General features: G+C 45.4%; 2 protein-coding genes across 6 annotated transcripts in view; one reads left to right on the top strand and one right to left on the bottom strand.

The window, feature by feature from the left end:
* Positions 1-5,881, bottom strand: part of FLVCR1 (FLVCR choline and heme transporter 1) — a 38,617-nt gene extending 32,736 nt beyond the window's left edge. Inside the window, exon 1 of one of the 2 annotated variants that reach the window (XM_075925175.2) lies at positions 5,025-5,881. In XM_075925175.2, the coding sequence (XP_075781290.2) occupies positions 5,025-5,654 (630 nt within the window). In that variant the 5' untranslated portion in view covers positions 5,655-5,881. The remainder of the gene's footprint in view (positions 1-5,024) is intronic. The other variant, XM_025186396.3, reaches the window with a different exon arrangement.
* Positions 5,882-6,028: 147 nt separating this feature from the next.
* Positions 6,029-15,310, top strand: SPATA45 (spermatogenesis associated 45). 4 transcript variants are annotated; one of them, XM_025186397.3, is made up of 5 exons: positions 6,029-6,246; positions 8,996-9,093; positions 11,839-12,116; positions 13,886-13,980; positions 15,124-15,310. In XM_025186397.3, the coding sequence occupies exons 3-4, from the start codon at positions 11,876-11,878 to the stop codon at positions 13,963-13,965; spliced, it is 321 nt and encodes a 106-aa protein (XP_025042182.1). In that variant the 5' UTR covers positions 6,029-6,246; positions 8,996-9,093; positions 11,839-11,875; the 3' UTR covers positions 13,966-13,980; positions 15,124-15,310. The 4 variants fall into 4 exon arrangements, with proteins under 4 accessions (XP_025042182.1, XP_014430761.1, XP_075781291.1 ...); XM_014575275.3 differs by lacking the exon at positions 6,029-6,246 and adding an exon at positions 8,332-8,478; XM_075925176.1 differs by lacking the exons at positions 6,029-6,246; positions 15,124-15,310 and adding exons at positions 8,332-8,478; positions 14,132-14,150.
* The last annotated feature ends 1,781 nt before the right edge of the window (positions 15,311-17,091 follow it).

Here is a 17,091-nt window from a genome sequence, read left to right as displayed (position 1 = left end):
TGGGGCGTCTGTTAGCCTGTTTGGCTACCCTCTGCGACGGGACCTCGGTCCTAGCAGTAAAGTCACGGACGTTAAACTATTTTTCGGGGTGCCCTCCAGCCTCCTAGACTGCCCGCTGCAACGAGACTTTGTGCCTCAGCAGTTGAAGACTTGGGTGTAACACACACGCACACACTGCCCTGACCGTCGGCTGACATCTAGACGCAACCCTACAGGCAATAAAACCTTCTGTCGACAGAACTCTCTCGACAGAAGGTGTTATGCCTCGTAAAATGAGGTTTACCAGCGTCGACAAAACTGCTGAGTTCTGTCGACGTTATGTCGACAGAACTCAGCCGTAGTGTAGACGCAGGTATAGTTTTGTTGACAAAAATCCACTTCTGTCGACAAAACTCAGTAGTCTAGACACACCCTTAGAGACTATCTATCTATATAGTATGATGAGCTTTTGTGAGCAAAACCCACTTCCTCAAACAAACTAGAGTGGAGAACAAAAGGGAGGACCCTCACGATTTAAAAGGGAGAAAAAAAATTTACCTCGTGTCAACTGTAATACCAGTGCTAATGAAGCTGATTGGGCTGAAAGTACCCCATACTTAGTTTTTGACATCAATTGGTCATTGAATGTAAGGAAAGCAGCCGCCCAAGCTACAGGAAAGTGTCTAATGTGCATATTACGGTCAATTCTGCACTCTCTCTCTGTTGCTGGCTTGTGAAATTCATTTGTAGAAGAATGGCTATTTTTAAACCAATTAATGAGTGCCCACGCAGGTTACAATGTTCCACTACAGGTTTCTGTGTGCTACCACTTCTAATATCTGATGTGTGTCCATTTTGACCAATGTACATGGCAGAGGGGCATTGCTAGCACTTGATGGCATTATCTCACATTAGAGCATGGGTTCCCAAATTGGGGGGCGTGCCCCCTTGAGGGGCATGAAGAAATTCTGCGGGGGGCAAGGTCACCCAGCCACACACACCCCCGTCAAGTTTTGCTGCTATTTTTTTGGGAGAGGGGGCATGAGGGTTTCTCAAAAATCAAAAAGGGGGCACAATGCTGAAAAGTTTGGGAACCACTGGATTAGAGGATGTGCAGTTGTATGAGCCTCTGATGTTGTGGCTTATGTGATTAGGTCCTAGGATGGTGTCGCTTGTATATAGATGTGTAGATAGAGTTGGCATTGGGGTTTCTTGCAGGGGTATGTTCCTGGTGAGAAAGAACACTTCTTCCCAAGTATAGGGGCATGAATGGAGCAGGCTCTCTTGCCTACTCCCAGCTAGGGGTGTAAAATATCGCTTAACTGAATAGTCGATTAACCTCATGAATTCTCATCAGTTACTAGACTATTCTATACTGCCCAGGAAGCCCCTGTCGGGGGGAGGGAGGAGGGCGCTGAGTTCCCAAAGGTGGCACAAGCAAGAACTGAGCCAGGCTGCCTTTTCTGCAGAACTGCTACTTAGCCAGTTGGTCCCCAGCCTGTAACAATGCTTGGGATTTTTCCATCCCAAGTGCAGGACTCTACATTCATCCTTGCTGAACCTCATCAGATTTCTTTTGGCCCAATCCTCCAATTTGTCTGGACTCTATCTCTGCCCTCCAGCGTATCGACCTCTACCCCAGCTTAGTGTCATCCGCAAACATGCTGAGGGTGCAATCCATCCCCTCATTCAGGTCATTAATAAAGATGTTGAACAAAACTGGTCTCGGAACCGAACCTTGGGCACTCGGCTAGAAACTGACCGCCATCCTGACATCGAGCCGTTGATCACTATCCGCTTGGGCCTGACCTTCCAGCCAGCTTTCTATCCATCTTACCGTCCATTTATCCAATCCACATTCCCTTAACTTGCTAGCAAGAATATTGTGGGAGGCCGTATCAAAAGCCTTTCTAAAGTCAACGTATATATCACTTCCACTGACTTCACCATATCATACACAGAGCCAGTTACCTCATCATAGAAGTTAAATAGATTGGTCAAGCACGACTTGCCCTCCATGATTTTTCCAGGGACTAAGATAAGACTGATCGGCCTATAGTTCCCTGGATCGTCCTTCTTCCCTTTCTTAAAAATGGGTACTACATTTGCCTTTTTCCAGTCATCTGGGATCTCTCCTGATCTCCACGACTTTTCAAAGATAATGGCCAAAGGCTCTTCAGCGACATTTGACAACTACCTCAGTACCCTCGGATGTATTAGGTCCGGACCCATGGATGTATGTACTTTTAGCTTTTTTAAATAGTTCCTAACCTGTTCTTTACCCACCAAGGGCTGTCTACCTTCGCCCCATATTGCGTCACTTAGCACATTAGTCTGGGAGCTGACCTTGTCCGTGAAGACAGAAGCAAAGAAAGTATTAAGTACTTCAGCTTTCCCCACATCATCTCTCACTAGGTTACTGCCCTCATCCAGTAGAAGCCCCACACCCTCTCCGATCACCTTCTTCTTGCTAATATGCCTGTAGAAACCTTTCTTGTTACCTTTCACATCCCTTGCGAGTCACAATTCCAATTGCGCTTTGACCTTCCTGATAACTCCCCTGCATTCTCGAGCTATACATTTATACCCCTCCCTAGTCATCTGTCCAAGTTTCCACTTTTTGTAAGCTCCTTTTTGTGCTTGAGTTCACCAAGGATTTCTCTAGTAAGCCAATCCGGTCTCCTACCATATTTGCTTCTCTTGCTATGCACTGGAATAGTTTGTTTCTGTGCCTTCAATAAGGCTTCTTTAAAATACTGCCAGCTCTCTTGGGCTCCTTTCCCCTTCGTGTTAGCATCCCAGAGGATTCTGCACATCAGATCTCTGAGGGAGTCAAAGTCTGCTTTTCTGAAGTCCAATGTGTGCACACGGCCCCTGGTCGGATCATTCAGCATTTGTACAAAGACGTTATCCCCAATATCCTCCAAAAACTTCCTGGATAGTCTGTGAACTGCCGTATTGGTCTCCCAGATGTCAGGGCGATTAAAGTCCCCCATGAGCACCAGTGTCTGTGGTCTGGAAACTTCTCTCAGTTGTCCGAAGAAAGCCTCATCAACCTGATTTGGCGGTCTGTAGCAGACACCAACCACATCACTGCTGTTGCTTACATCTCTAAACTTGATCCATAGACTCTCAACAGGCTTTTCTCCCTCTACATACTGGAGTTCTGAGCAATCATAGTGCTCTCTTACATCCAGTGCAACTCCTCCTCCTTTTCTCCCCTGCCTGTTCTTCCTGAACAGTCGATACCCTTCCATGACAGCGCTCCAGTCATGCGAGTCATCCCACCAAGTCTCTGTTATCCCAATCAAATCCTAGTTCTTGGACTGGGCCTCTAATTCTTCCTGTTTGTTACCCAGGCTTCTCCCATTGGTGTATAAACGCCTTCGATAACCAGTTGATCGCCCTACCCTCTCCATTCGAATCAGGGGTTCACCTTTGTTGCTCGTTCCTCTTTGCATTTTTTCCCAGTATCCAACTTCCCCACTCCCCTCAGGGTTTTGGTCACTGTCCCCCAATAAACCTAGTTTAAAGCCTTCCTCACTAGGTTTGCAAGCCTGCCCGCAAAGATGCTCCTTCCTCTCTTTGTTAGGTGAATCCCATCTCTTCCTAACAATCCTTGTGCCCGGAATAGAGTCCCATGGTCGAAGAAACCAAAGCCTTCTCTCCGACACCACCTGTGCAGCCACGCATTTGCTTCCTCAATTCTACAATCCCTACCCAGTCCTTTCCCTTCAACAGGGAGGAGAATACCACTTGCGCTCCACATTCTTTGATCCTTCTTCCCAACTCTATGGTATATGAGGGTCTGAGACACAGATTTGCACAGCAGATGGGGGTAACCAGTTCTTAAAGGAACTTCACAGAGCCAACACTCAAGTAGCCTGGCTTACCAAGGCAGCATCACCATGAAGAGTCCTTGGTGCAAGGATAGCTCAACTCAGATGGACTGGATGAGTTTGCACTAGACTCATCCTCATACCACAAATCCTGGTTTATCGTCACATGACTCTTGTGCTGAATCATTAATCCCGCCCACTCCCAGATGGCAGAGTATTATAGTAACATTTGTTAGAGTATTTCCTCTGCTTTTTGTTGGGGAAAATGATAGTCACAGTTCTCGAACATAAAGCTAAATGCACCTTTCACCTTATTACAAGTCTCAACTTAAGCTTGTTTCTCCATTTGTTTTCATTACTTTTTTATGAAAAATACTCTTTTAAAAATGGAACCGCGCCGTACACATTTGAAACAAGCCCTTAGTCATCCCACTTTTGTTCTCTGATGTGATCTGTTAAAGTACTTGGCATATTGGAGTATAACTCATGGATAACTTCATTTCTGTAACATTTAAAAATACCTCACCTGAAGCCTCCATTAAATTACAGTGAGCCTTTAACACCCATATGCCCTTTAAAACCTCAGAAAAGATGCTGGGTCAGAGCAATCAGGTTTCTGATGCAATGCCAGCCTTTCAATGACTAATATGTTTAGATGTTCCCCTCTGTAGCCCTGCCATACTCATCTGCAAGGGAAAAACTCAGTCTGTGGGGAGAATGCACAAAAAGATTCTGGATTTTAAATCTCGCCTTCTTATGATAAAGGATTTTACTGTATGCACATGAATGGAAAAATCTCTCTTGGGATCTGAATTTTACTCATTCAAACAATAAGAGGAGCTCTGTATATGACAAAATAAGCACACAAAATATAACATTACCAAAGCGTGTTCCCCCATCAGCACCTTCTAAGTTCAGCTGTGATTTCCATCATTTCAACCAGGTTCTTCTCTTCTCTCTGGATTTCCTTCCCCCTTTCCTTACCCTTGATTTCTCCTTTCTAGATCATGGATTTCTAGCTGCTGCATTGATGAACGCTGACCTACCTCCCCCCCCCCCATTAGCATATTCCTTTCCCCACTACCCCCACAATTTCTTCTTTTCAAAAAGGGTACAAACCTGACCCTCACCTTCACACACAGCCCATTCCCCCCGGATTTCCTGCTGCCCTTTCCCCAGGTTACCCCTCTCCCCTCCCCTGCTCACCTGGTTGCCCAGCACGGCCACCGCGCAGGCAGTGGACACCTCCTTGGGCCCAAACCAGACGGCGGCGATGCGGGAGGGCAGTCCCAGGATGAAGACTTGGGCCACGGCGCACACGGTCTGGGCCAGCAGGGTGAGTGGGTAGAGGCTCTGGCTGACGCTGAAGCACTTCAGCCAGGCGCCCAGGCAGTTGAGGCCAGAGCCCAGCAGGGCAGTGAGGCGCAGGCCGCGGGTGTCCAGCAGCCAGGTGGCCGGCAGGATGAGCGGCACGTAGGCCACCATGTAGACCATGGAGAGCCAGTCCACGTGGGTGTAGGCGACGCGGTAGAAGCGCACGAAGACGCTGCTCAGGATGCTGTACTGGATCCACTGGAAGGCGTTCGCCAGCGAGTAGAGGCAGAACACGGCCAGCACGGCTAGCCTGCGCCGGGAGAGCCGGGGGGCCGCCCGCGCCGCGCCCGAACCAGGCGAAAGCAGCATGGCCTCCGCCTCCGGCAGCACCTCAGCATCCGCCCCAGCCGCGGGGCTGCCGCGCTCGGCCTCTTTGCCCGGCAGGAAGCCATTGAGCTGCGAGAAGCGCCCCGCCTGCCTTTCCCCTTCCTCCTCTTCCTCCTCCGCCCCGTCCCCAGCCATGGCGGCCCGGCACCGCTCCGCGCGCCGGCAGCAGGGAAGGCGAGTCCCGCTCCTCACGCGGCCCTCCCCGCAGCCGGCTCCCGCCGCCAATCAGGAGATCGGTCCTCCCCCACCTGTCCAGCCGCAGCGCCCGCCCCCGGGGCGCACAGCAGCCCCTTTTCACCCCGCGCGCTCCTCCCTGTACCGCCCCTCCTCACAGTCACCAGTGGCCCCTGCCTTTGGCCTGCGTCCCCCGCCCTAGTCGAGAGCCCGGGTCCAGCACCTCGTGCTGTCAGAGGCCCTGCCCCCACAGGATGAGGGGAGGATTTAGCCGCCCCACCCGTGCAGCAAGGAACCTCTATCCCTGTGCCCCCAAGCTTAGGGACCCTGCCCCACAGGCTGGCCGGGCGGGAGAGGATCCAGCCCATTTCACCCCCAACGGTCGCTTCTCTAGTCTGGAGGGAGCCAGAGCCCATCAAACGTGGGGAGAGGAGCCAGGGTCCTTTCTCTGTGGGACACGCTCTGAACCAGGGGAACAAGAGCACGTGCAGCAATGAGCCAACCCCTCCTGCCTGCCAGTAGAGCTACTGCCAGGACAGCCTACGCTCGGCAGGTGAGAGGTGCTTCAGAAGAGGCAGCCCTTTAGGCTAACTGTAGGGTACCCTGCCTGACTAAGGAGACTGGCCAGCCCTGCCACATCTAGGAAGAGCCCAAGAGTAATGAAGCAACTGCAGCCCTTCAGTCCAGCCCCAGGTCCTCCCCCCATTTTGCCCAGAGGCCCAGCCCCACAACCCAGTCCACAACCTCACTTCAGTCTCTTCCCACTTTCTTGAGGGCAACCTGATTTCAGTGCTACTGAAAACTATGGGAGGTGGTGGCCATTTTATAGGAAGCCTCAATCCCACATCCAAAGACAAATGGTGGCCATTTTGACCAAGGGCCTCTTGGTTTCAGCCCCAGTGGAAGAAATGGCATATAGGAGCCATTTTTAATATAGAAAAGTTCACAAGTTTAATGAGAGTAAATGAGAAAAAAATACCCCAATCCACTCTTCATCAGGTGGCAATTCCAAAGGGATATAGTTTCCTTGCAGAATGAGTGTCACCCATATTGATTTCCATCGCACTCCACACCATATGGTATATAGGCTGGGTAAGCTGTTTATGACCATCATTGACAATGCTTCAGGAAACTTGTCACAGGGCTCCCAGCCTACAGCTGGAGCTAGAGGGCACAGGAGGAAATGAAAAGAAGTCAACTGACCGACCTTCCAAAGAACTCTCTTGAACAGGGAGAGCCATCTGCCCTGGTAGTGACACAGAACTAGGGTTGCCAGATGGTTTCAGCAAAAATACCGGACACACTTGCCATTACATCACAATCTACATGACATCTTATTTAGAAAATACTGGACATTTCTTTTTTCATTTATATTTTCTTAATTTGTTTCCCGAACAGAAAGCTCAAATACTAGACTGTCCAGTTCAAAACTGGACACCGGGCAACCCTATACAGAACAAGTGACAAGTTAGCCAGAGAACGACCAGGCCACATTACTGGAACTGTGATGAAAAGTTTTAGACACACCTTTTGCTCCAGTACCTGCTGCTGGATCATCAGAGAATCCTGCACAAGTATGTCTAGACTAGAAACAGGAGTTTCTGGGGCGAATACTCAGGTTAAACACATGGGTTATGTCTACACTGGCTTGATCTTGTGCAGAAACGCTTTAGTGCAAGAGTTCTTGCGTTTAAGTAGTTGCACAAGAGAGCATCTACACTGGCATGTGCTTTTGCTCAAGAGATATGCTTTTGCGCAAGAGCATCCTTGCCAGTGTAGACGCTCTTTTGCACAAGAAAGCTCTGATGGCCGTTTTAACCACAGGGCTTTCTTGCGCAAGATATTCATGTTGCCTGTCTACACTGGCCTCTTGCACAAGAAAAGTTGCACAAAAGGGCTTATTCCTGAGCAGGAGCATCAGAGTTCTGGTGCAAGAAGCCCTGATTTCATACATTAGAACGTCAGTGTACTTGCGCAAGAACACGCGGCCAGTGTAGACAGGCAGCAAGTTTTTGTGCAACAGCGGCTGCTTTTGTGCAAGATCGCGCCTGTGTAGACACTGCCCCAGTGTTTAAATGTTTGTAAATGAGGAGATGCTATATGCTGCATACTACATGCTATATGCTGTTTTAAAAAATGTTAATTAAAACATGTTAGCTAATGTTTTAAAAACAACCTCCTTTTTCTGCTCTAAACAGGCCTATATGGGCCTGTATTGCGATAATTGACAAAAGTTTCGAGAATGTGCCTTACAACCCCACATAACCTCAGCAGAAGCATCATTGCAATCTCAGTGCTATACTAGTGCTCTTGGCAGCAGTTACCCATATTGGCAGGGCTTGATTTTTGGATCTGTATTCACTGTCTGACCCTATCACCCTCACCCACATTGTTGTGCATTCCCCCCACAAAGCACAACACAGGATTACGCAAGGTGCTGGACTGTAATGCTGCCTACGTGTATCCTAGCTCCAGCTCAGCACATTGAAATTCACTAGCCTTTATTGAAGTTACAAGATCTGATTCATGGTAGCTGCCATGCAGCAGTGAAAAAAGCTTGTCCTACCTTGTAATTTAAGGCATAGAAGGGACATCAGTTGTGATAGAACCATAACCAATTGAATTGTCAGTTGCTAGGCAATATGGATCTTCACCAACTGCCCTTTGTTCTAAAGTCCTTGGGCAAACATTCCTTTGTTTTTTTTCTCTCCACCACTGAAATTTGGCTTAGGCATCATACACATAGATACCTCCTCCCAGAAAATACAACCCCGCTGAGGCGAAGGTGTGTAGTGTTTTTATATTGTTAAGATACTATTCTTGTAAGAGATTCACTTCCAGCCCTGATATTATTTGTTTGCATTGTGTTAGTACCTAAGATCCCATCAAGGATCAGGATCCCATTGGAGTAGACACTACAAACAGAAAAAAAGACAACCTCAGGGAATGTAGGAGAATATAGATATTTTTTAATCCAGGCTACTAGTAATGATAGAAATTTTAGATCAGCTTTTCAAGAGTTCACAGGTGGGATCTTGATCAAATAACATTTTGTAAGTTAACTATGAGCTTTTTAGATGGATCTAACAGTAAAATTATGTTTTAAATCAGACAAATTATGTTCTTTTAAGTTTTCACATTTGATACACTCGCTCTCTTTGTCAAGATCAATAATTTGAGCCTTGGTTTTTTTGACACTGTTTTAATTCAGGTAATTATTACAGCTAAAATAATTCTATGAATACATATTGTATTTAAAAAGTTAACTTTCTGGCAACATTTGCTTTTCCAAAATATTCTAGCAAACAAGCTCTGGCATGGATATTTGCTGACTCGATGAATTTTTAGTAAATATTGGAGAATACCCAGAGGAAAGGAATTATGAATTCATAGAACACAGGTATGCATCAGGAATTTTTCAAGATTATGTTTATTGAATCATGGAGCAGAAAAAATACCATGTGACCTACCTATCCAAACAATCTTGAAATATTTTTAATCTAAAATAAAAATTGCTTGTAAATAAGCCAATAATTTAATATTAATCATTGACTACATCTGAGCAAATCTTATACTACTCACCAACAATTCAGAAGAGGCAAAAGTAACTAAATAAATAATTTAACATTAATAATTTGTCCCACTTTAAAGAACTATATTCTGCCTAAGTTTTCTCTGAAGTTTCAGTTGGCTTTTTTGTATATGAGGGTTCAGAAAAGGGCAACTAAAATGATTAGGGGTTTGGAACAGGTCCCATATGAGGAGAGGCTAAAGAGACTGGGACTTTTCAGTTTAGAAAAGAGGAGACTGGGGGGATATGATAGAGGTCTGTAAAATCATGAGTGGTGTGGAGAGGGCTGATAAAGAAAAGTTATTTATTAGTTCCCATAATAGAAGAACTAGAGGACACCAAATGAAATTAATGGGTAGCAGGTTTAAAACTAATAAAAGGAAGTTCTTCTTCACACAGCATGTTGTCAACCTGTGGAACTTCTTGCCAGAGGAGGCTGTGAAGGCTAGGACTATAATAGAGTTTAAAGAGAAGCTAGATAAATTCATGGAGGTTAGGTCCATAAAAGGCTATTAGCCAGGGGATAAAATGGTGTCCTTGGCCTCTGTTTGTCAGAGGCTGGAGAGGGATGGCAGGAGACAAATCGCTTGATCATTGTCTTCGGTCCACCCTCTCTGGGGCACCTGGTGCTGGCCACTGTCGGTAGACAGGATACTGGGCTAGATGGACCTTTGGTCTGACCCAGTACGGCCGTTCTTATGATCTTATGTTCTTATCATCTAAAGATTTCAAATTATTTCTAATATATTATTAGACTTCTATATTTGCACTGGTTATACACCACTCTAACTCCACTGATTTCAGTAAAGCTCTTGAATTACTTCTGTATTAGATTAGAATCGGGCAGACACCTTGAATTTTTTTTGTTTGATCCTAGAATAAGAAAATCTGTAGTTAAATGTTTATTTCTATTTTTATCTGTAAAACAGATACAGGGTAAATGTTTCAAGTGTGCCTAAGTGACTTAGGAGCATAAGCCCCATTTTCAAATTAAAGCACGCTTTTGCCAATATAAACAGTGTCCACATTGTGAGTGCTTTGCTGATGTACCATATTAGTATACCTTCATCAGTAAAGCGCTCATAGGCTATATCTAGATTCTACACTACAGAGCAGGGGTGGGCAATAATTTTTGACTGGGGTCCACTTCAGAAATTTTTGAAGTGGCCCTGGGTCACCCCACAAGGTGTGTGGCCTCAGGCAGAAGGGACGGGGCTAGGACACTTCTTTGCTTCCCCACCCATGGATCCTGATTGGCCTGGGGTGGGGGAGTGTGCAAAGTCTTTGTCCTCCCCCACACCCCCCGAGAACCACCAGTTGTTCTGAACAGCTGGCGGTTCCCTCTAGCTACCTGTGCCCCGGAAGTGGGAGGAGACTTCACGTGCTTCCTTCTGCTGCCCCAGGTCAATCAGGGCCTGGGGAGGGAGAGCATGTGAAGTCTCTCATTCCCTGCCTCCGCCCTGCAAAGGAGTGCCACACATAGAATCAACCACCAGCCGAGCAGCAGCTGGTGGTTGACTTTTAAGTGCTGAGTCCCTTGTAGGGCAGGAGGAGACTTTATGTGCTCCCACCGCCCCAAAACCCTGATTGGCATGGGGGTGGAGAGAGCACACGGAGTCTTCTCCCACCCTGCAAGGAGTGGGTGGTGCTTCAAAATGCTGCGCACTTCTGGCAGGGTAGTTAGATTTTGTGGGCTTCCCTAGGCTCTGGGATGGGGCAAAACATGAGGGATTCAGTGTGTAGGAGGAATTGCTAGGAAGCGGGGTTGGGTTCTGGGGTCTGGGCAGGAGTGAGGTTACAGGAGTTTGTTGGGGGTTGATAGGTCTGGGAGGGTAGGAGGATGGAGGAGAGAACACAGGACCTGAGCGCCAGCTCCCTGATGCTGAGAGCGAGGGTGAGTCTTGGGGGCTGGATCCAGGAAAGCTGGGAACAAGATCTGGCCCCTGGGCCATACGTTCCCCACCCCTGGTGGGCTTCACTTCAACGGCAAATGGTGGAAGCATAGCTTATATAGTCAAAAGTGTGCTTTTGCCAATACAGCTTATAGCAGGTCACTAAATAATACAAACTTTCCTGGCTAATGGACATTTTTAATGGTACAGCTGTATCTGCATTGTAGCTTTTGGTAGCATAGCAATGTCTATCAGAGCAAGGTATGCATTTTTACCACACCGGTAGTAGACATAGCAATGCCAGCAAAGCCTTTAAGCATAGACCAGGCCATAGGCTCTGAAATAACTTAAACTCAAGAAAATTGTACGCACAGATTTAAACTGATCTAGCCAAATTCTGTCTGTTAATTTATTTGTGTGATTCTCATTGAAGTTTTGGGGAGTCCCCTATCTTCATCCAAGGGTACTTAACCCTTAAACCTGAAGAAATAAAAGCCCTGATTCTGCTCTGACTGGCTTTATACCATTGTTACTCCACTGACTTCAGAGTTACTTCTAATTTACACCAGCAAAGCAAAATCAGAATCAGGCTCACTGTTTGCCTGTGGACACCTCTTAAGTTTCATTTCCTGGCAAGCAAAAATATTCCATTTACATGAGGATATGTTTGCTTTTTTATTAGAAAGTCTGCTTATAAGAAAAACACACATCTAGATGCAATGGGTGAGTCAGAGAAAAAGCGCCTGATTGAACTGAACATGACGAGGGACTCCTTGTGTATGGTGGAAGGAAAAGGTGACTCAACCTGGCTCAGACCTCAGAGGAGACACTTCCCTCAAAGTAATAGAAGTTCACTAGAGAACTATAGAGAAAAAGAGCCTGAGCCAGATACTGGCAGGAGCTCCTGGACAGCACTCACTCCTCCTCATCACAAGGAGAGGAGGCACTTTCCAGAAAGAAGTAAGTCATATGCATTAGAGAAACAGCTAGGGCCAAATTCATCCCTAGTGTAGTTCCATTGCATTCAGTGAAGTTAGACTAGGGATTAATTTGGCCCACTATGAGCAGTAGAATATGAGTTTACAGAGTCTTCAACTGCCACTTTCTTAAACAATGAGAGGGAAAAGCGGGAGTGTTTATCTAATTATGCCAAAGCAAGACAAAAGAAGGGTCTTGATTCTGACCTCACATCAGTTTTACACTAGTATAATTCTACTGACTGAAGTGGATTTATTTCTTCTCTACATTAGCATGAGATGAGAATCAGACCCAAGAAGTACTTTCAGAGCAGAAGGCAATTATCCAACAAGGAACTTCATTACATAGTTTTAGCTATACGGTATCATAAGCCCCTGGATTTCCACAGCACTTCATTGGCTTTTTTTAAGGCTATAGTAGGGTGACCAGATGTCCTGTTTTTATAGGGACAGTCCAACATTTGGGGCTTTGTCTTATATAGACGCATATTTTCTCTGCCCATATTCTGAGTTTTCATGCTTTCTATCTGGTCACCCTAGGCCATAAGTAGAGTATTTGTGCACCAAGTTTAAATTCAAGCTGTGTTTTTGCAAAAGCAAACCTGCTTACCATCTTTGGGCTAAATTCTCTCTCTCTGCTTGTAAGGGTGACCAGACAGACCAGAACCTGGCCCAGTGTGTGTAAACAGCACAATACTTTGCTCTTCTATAGAACATTCTACCAAGAACTCAAAGCATTTTACAAATATGAGTAAGCTAAACTTCATAACATCCCAACATGCAATAGTGATATTATGAGTGTTCTTGCCTCACATCACCCTCAAAGTGGAAGTATTTGAGTGTTTGATAAACTGATTTTAGTTCATTGCTACAATACAGACAGTAACTTTATGAAGTGTTTTGAGATTCTTTGGGATGAAATGGGTGTTATTCCATAAATGATTATACTACTCAAGTAATATTTTCTTTTTCTGGTATGAATTTAAAAAAAGCTATCGGTAAAAAGTCTCAGAGCGGTAGCCATGTTCGAACTAGGGTGGTTAATGTAGGCATTCGAAGTTGCAAATGAAGCCCGGTATTTAAATATCCCGGGCTTCATTTGCATCTTGCCGGGCGCAGCCATTTTTAAATCCCCATTCATGCGGACTCCGTGCCCACGGCTACACGCGGCACGGAGTAGGTAGTTCGCATTAGGCTTTCTAATTCGAACTACCGGTACACCTTGTTCCACGAGGAGTAACAGTAGTTCGAATTAGAAAGCCTAATTCGAACTACCTACTCCATGCCACGTGTAGCCGCAAGCATGGAGTCCTCACTAACGGGGATTTAAAAATGGCAGCGCCCGACAAGATGCAAATGAAGCCCGGGATATTTAAATCCCGGGCTTCATTTGCAACTTCGAATGCCTACATTAACCACCCTAGTTCGAACTAGGGTGGTAGTGTAGACATACCCTTAGTCTGTAACTTTAAAAGCAATGAGCAGTCACTGCCCCTGCATTTCATTAACATAAAGTAATGGCCCGGCACACCAGTAACACACACACTAGCACTCGACCCTTACAGTGCTCAGTGCTCTGGGAACAACACTATACAATAGAGTTTAACACTTTTTGTTAAGGCAAAACTGAAATTAGGTCTGATTTAGCAAACAGAAGTTCTCTGCACTTGTTCTACACCCAAATATTAAGTCTACTCCACACAGATGACCCCAGACTTGCAAAATGTTACCATCCATTTGTCCTTGCCTAAGGATTCCTTCTGAGATGTTGCCTTCACTTACCCTTCACTAAGCCTCAGAGACTGCTGTCATGCATGCCACCAGACTGCTGACAATCTCCTTGGCAGGTAAACATTTTGTGTACTTCTACTAATACATCCTACACAGCTCAGCACTGAAATGTTGCATTCTTGGTCCTTCAAGGAACATGTACAGGATACAAGGTACTCCTCATATCACAGTAACAGTTCTGCTCCAATTAATCTTTTTGCCATTCAGTACAGCTACACCTAACAGTGAATGGCAGTTGGAGTGCATGCAGATAAATGATACAGTGAAAATCTCTGGAACACAAGACAATGTCACATTCTTTTGGCCACTCCTCACATCTATTCTTCAGGTACCACTCTTCACTGAATCATTCCCACCAGATATTGCTATATCAGGAGCAACATGTGCAATTATAACTTCACTTATATTAAAGTTATCTAATGCTACACAGTCTGCTTTTATTTGCTTCTTAGTCAGAGAGTTCTCTCATGAGCACTAATCATCAAAAAGGTGACTAGAACTCATGGTCTCCTAGTTCTTAGTTTAGGAGCGCTTTCTCCAAGGTATGAGACAAAGAGATTTTGATGGGGGACAAAGTGATTTTGATGGGGGAAGGGGGAAAATGTGGATCCTCTTGCTCCTTTTGTCTGTGTCCCATCTGGAGGTTCAGGTGTTTGTGAAGTTCTGTTTCAGAACAAGAAAGGAGGGGCTTAGTTGAAGTTAGGAGCATGTGAAGTGCATGTGGAGTGTTCAGGGTATGAAGGGACAAGAGCTGAACAAGTCCCTCCATATGTATGCAAGTAGCATTTTCTCTCACAATGCTTATAAATTGGCCGCATTCCAATGGATTTTTATTGGGTCAGAAAAAGGCACCTCTAACCTCAGAATTATATTTCTGCTAAACGGCAGGTTCCTGTTCCAAACAGGAAGTGCTAGAGGTATTTAAAAAAATTAAAATGTTAACACTTTGAAACAATCTGCTTTTGCTGAACTGTTTTTGCTCAAGCTTAAAACAAATCCCAAACATCTGAATCTCAATCAAGGATCAAACACTGACATTTTAACTCCAAACAGTTCTAGTTTGCCAGAGCCATAAAGCAACTGAAAAGGGGCAACCTTAAACATTCTTCTATGACTCCTCCTCCTGTGATTTAAATGTAGATTACTAGAAGAAGCATTTATTCTCATACGTATTTTCAAACTTTAATTTTATCTTGCAGATAATGCCATTTTTGGCTGAAGCACCACTTAAAAGCTGCCTGTTTGAGCTTGGGGACATTTCACAAAACAAGGAGAAATCAGATGTTACAAGGCTGCTTTTAAAATGAGTTTGGATATCCAACACAGCTAGCTAAGATGTTTCAACAATAGCTCACTTCCCAATTAAACTCATTTTTAACATTCAAACGTACGTTTTAAAAACAACATACTTTTCTTTCTCTTCATGAAAAATCAGCCTAAGGATAAGACAAGACTCAGAAAAAAATAGAATGTGATTCCCTGGAACGGTGTCTAACATTATAAAAATCTTGACCATGAAACCTACTTATCACTAAATCGAATTAAAATTAGAACCTTTATGTATGTTGTGCAGATAGGATTTCCAATTTATTTTATATGCATTTCAAGAAAAACAGTTGTTAGAGGTTAACATTTCACATTTATTTTCAAAGCATGTTAGCCCAAATTTAACTTTCTGTTACAGTTTTCAATGCACCAGATGCTCTCACAGAGCACAGGAAAAATTGAAGCAGCCAAAATGCATTGGACAGCTAAACCCCTCTAAGTGATTTTTTAAATAGCTTTACAACAAACCTCTTGACATTTCACATTAGCTAAAATCAGTTTTCTTCAATGCTTACTTTTTTAAAGAGACAAAAATATAGTGAAGGACCACAGTATTTGTACAATCTGGGACTAAGGAAGAATGAGGCTGATGTAACCCTCCCCCTCTTCCTCAAAATCCCTATCTCGATGCACCTCCCTGATCAGGACACTGATTGATTGCCCATCCCCCACACCATTCACCTGTGGGTGGGGTGGTGTTTGGCGCACAAGTCATTCAATGGGTGGAGTGTTAGGGATTACAGGCAATGGTCTGATCCATGAGGTGTAGAGTAAGGTAATCACTTAAGGAGGGAGAGACAAGTTGTCAACCAGTTAGCCTCCCAATCTCTAAAACTACTTAGTTCATTTTAGGGATGTAAGTAACTAGTACTGGCCTGGGCAAAATATGGCCTGCCCGCCAAGCCACCAGATCTGGCCCATGGACACTGGCAGGCAGGCTCCCCACCTGCCTCACCCCAGACACACACTTTAAAAACTGAGCCCAGAGGGGAGGGAAGAAGTTTAGGAGCTGCTCCTGACCCCAGGCACAATCCCATTGGCCAGCTTTTTGCCAGAAACTGGCCAATGGGAGCTGCTTGTTTCAATAACAGGCAACCACAAAGCACAAGGGCTCTAGTTATTCACAGAGCACATGGCTACAGCCTGTGTGGGGCGGGGCAGGCAGGGAAGCTTTTTCAGGAAGGGGCTTCTGGCTGGTAAGTCTCCTGGCCAGACCCTACCTCTGGTACCCCAGACCCTCCCTTCCCCAACCCTGTGGCCCCAATTTCCCTACTCTACATACTCAAAGCCTCTGCCCCCCTCCTGCACTCATATCCCCTCGCAGATCTGACACCCCAATCTCCTGCCCCAGATTACAGTCCCCTCCTGACCTAGCTCACAATCCAAACCCCTGCATTCTCTCCTGTATCCCAATTCCCTGCCCTAGGTCACAATCCAACCCCCTGCACCTCAGTCCAGTGCCCCAGGTCACAACTGCCTTCTTCACCCAAACTTCCTTCCTAAGCTCCTTTCTGCACCCAACCTCCATCCCAGACCCCACACCTCCCTCATTAATATCATGGAAGAGTGTGGCCCTCGACCACTTTCCTAATTCTTGGAGTGGTTCCCTGTCAAAAATTATTGCCCTCCCCTGCTCTAATCTATTAAAGAAACATGTTTGTGTAGATTTTGAAAAAAAATAAAATTCAAACTAAAATGGGGGATTCATTTGGATGTAAACATTCCTGTGCAGTTTAGTAGCCAGAACACTGGTTCTGATGCATTAGCACAAGATGGCAAAATGAGAAAATGACGTATCTGTTTTTCCAAGCTAAATGTAGTGCCAAATGCACAAAGACAAT

This window comes from Pelodiscus sinensis, chromosome 3, assembly GCF_052426305.1.
Source record: "Pelodiscus sinensis isolate ZL-2025 chromosome 3, ASM5242630v1, whole genome shotgun sequence".
Taxonomy (NCBI): Eukaryota; Metazoa; Chordata; order Testudines; family Trionychidae; genus Pelodiscus; species Pelodiscus sinensis.
This window is presented reverse-complemented; position numbering and strand designations above follow the sequence as displayed.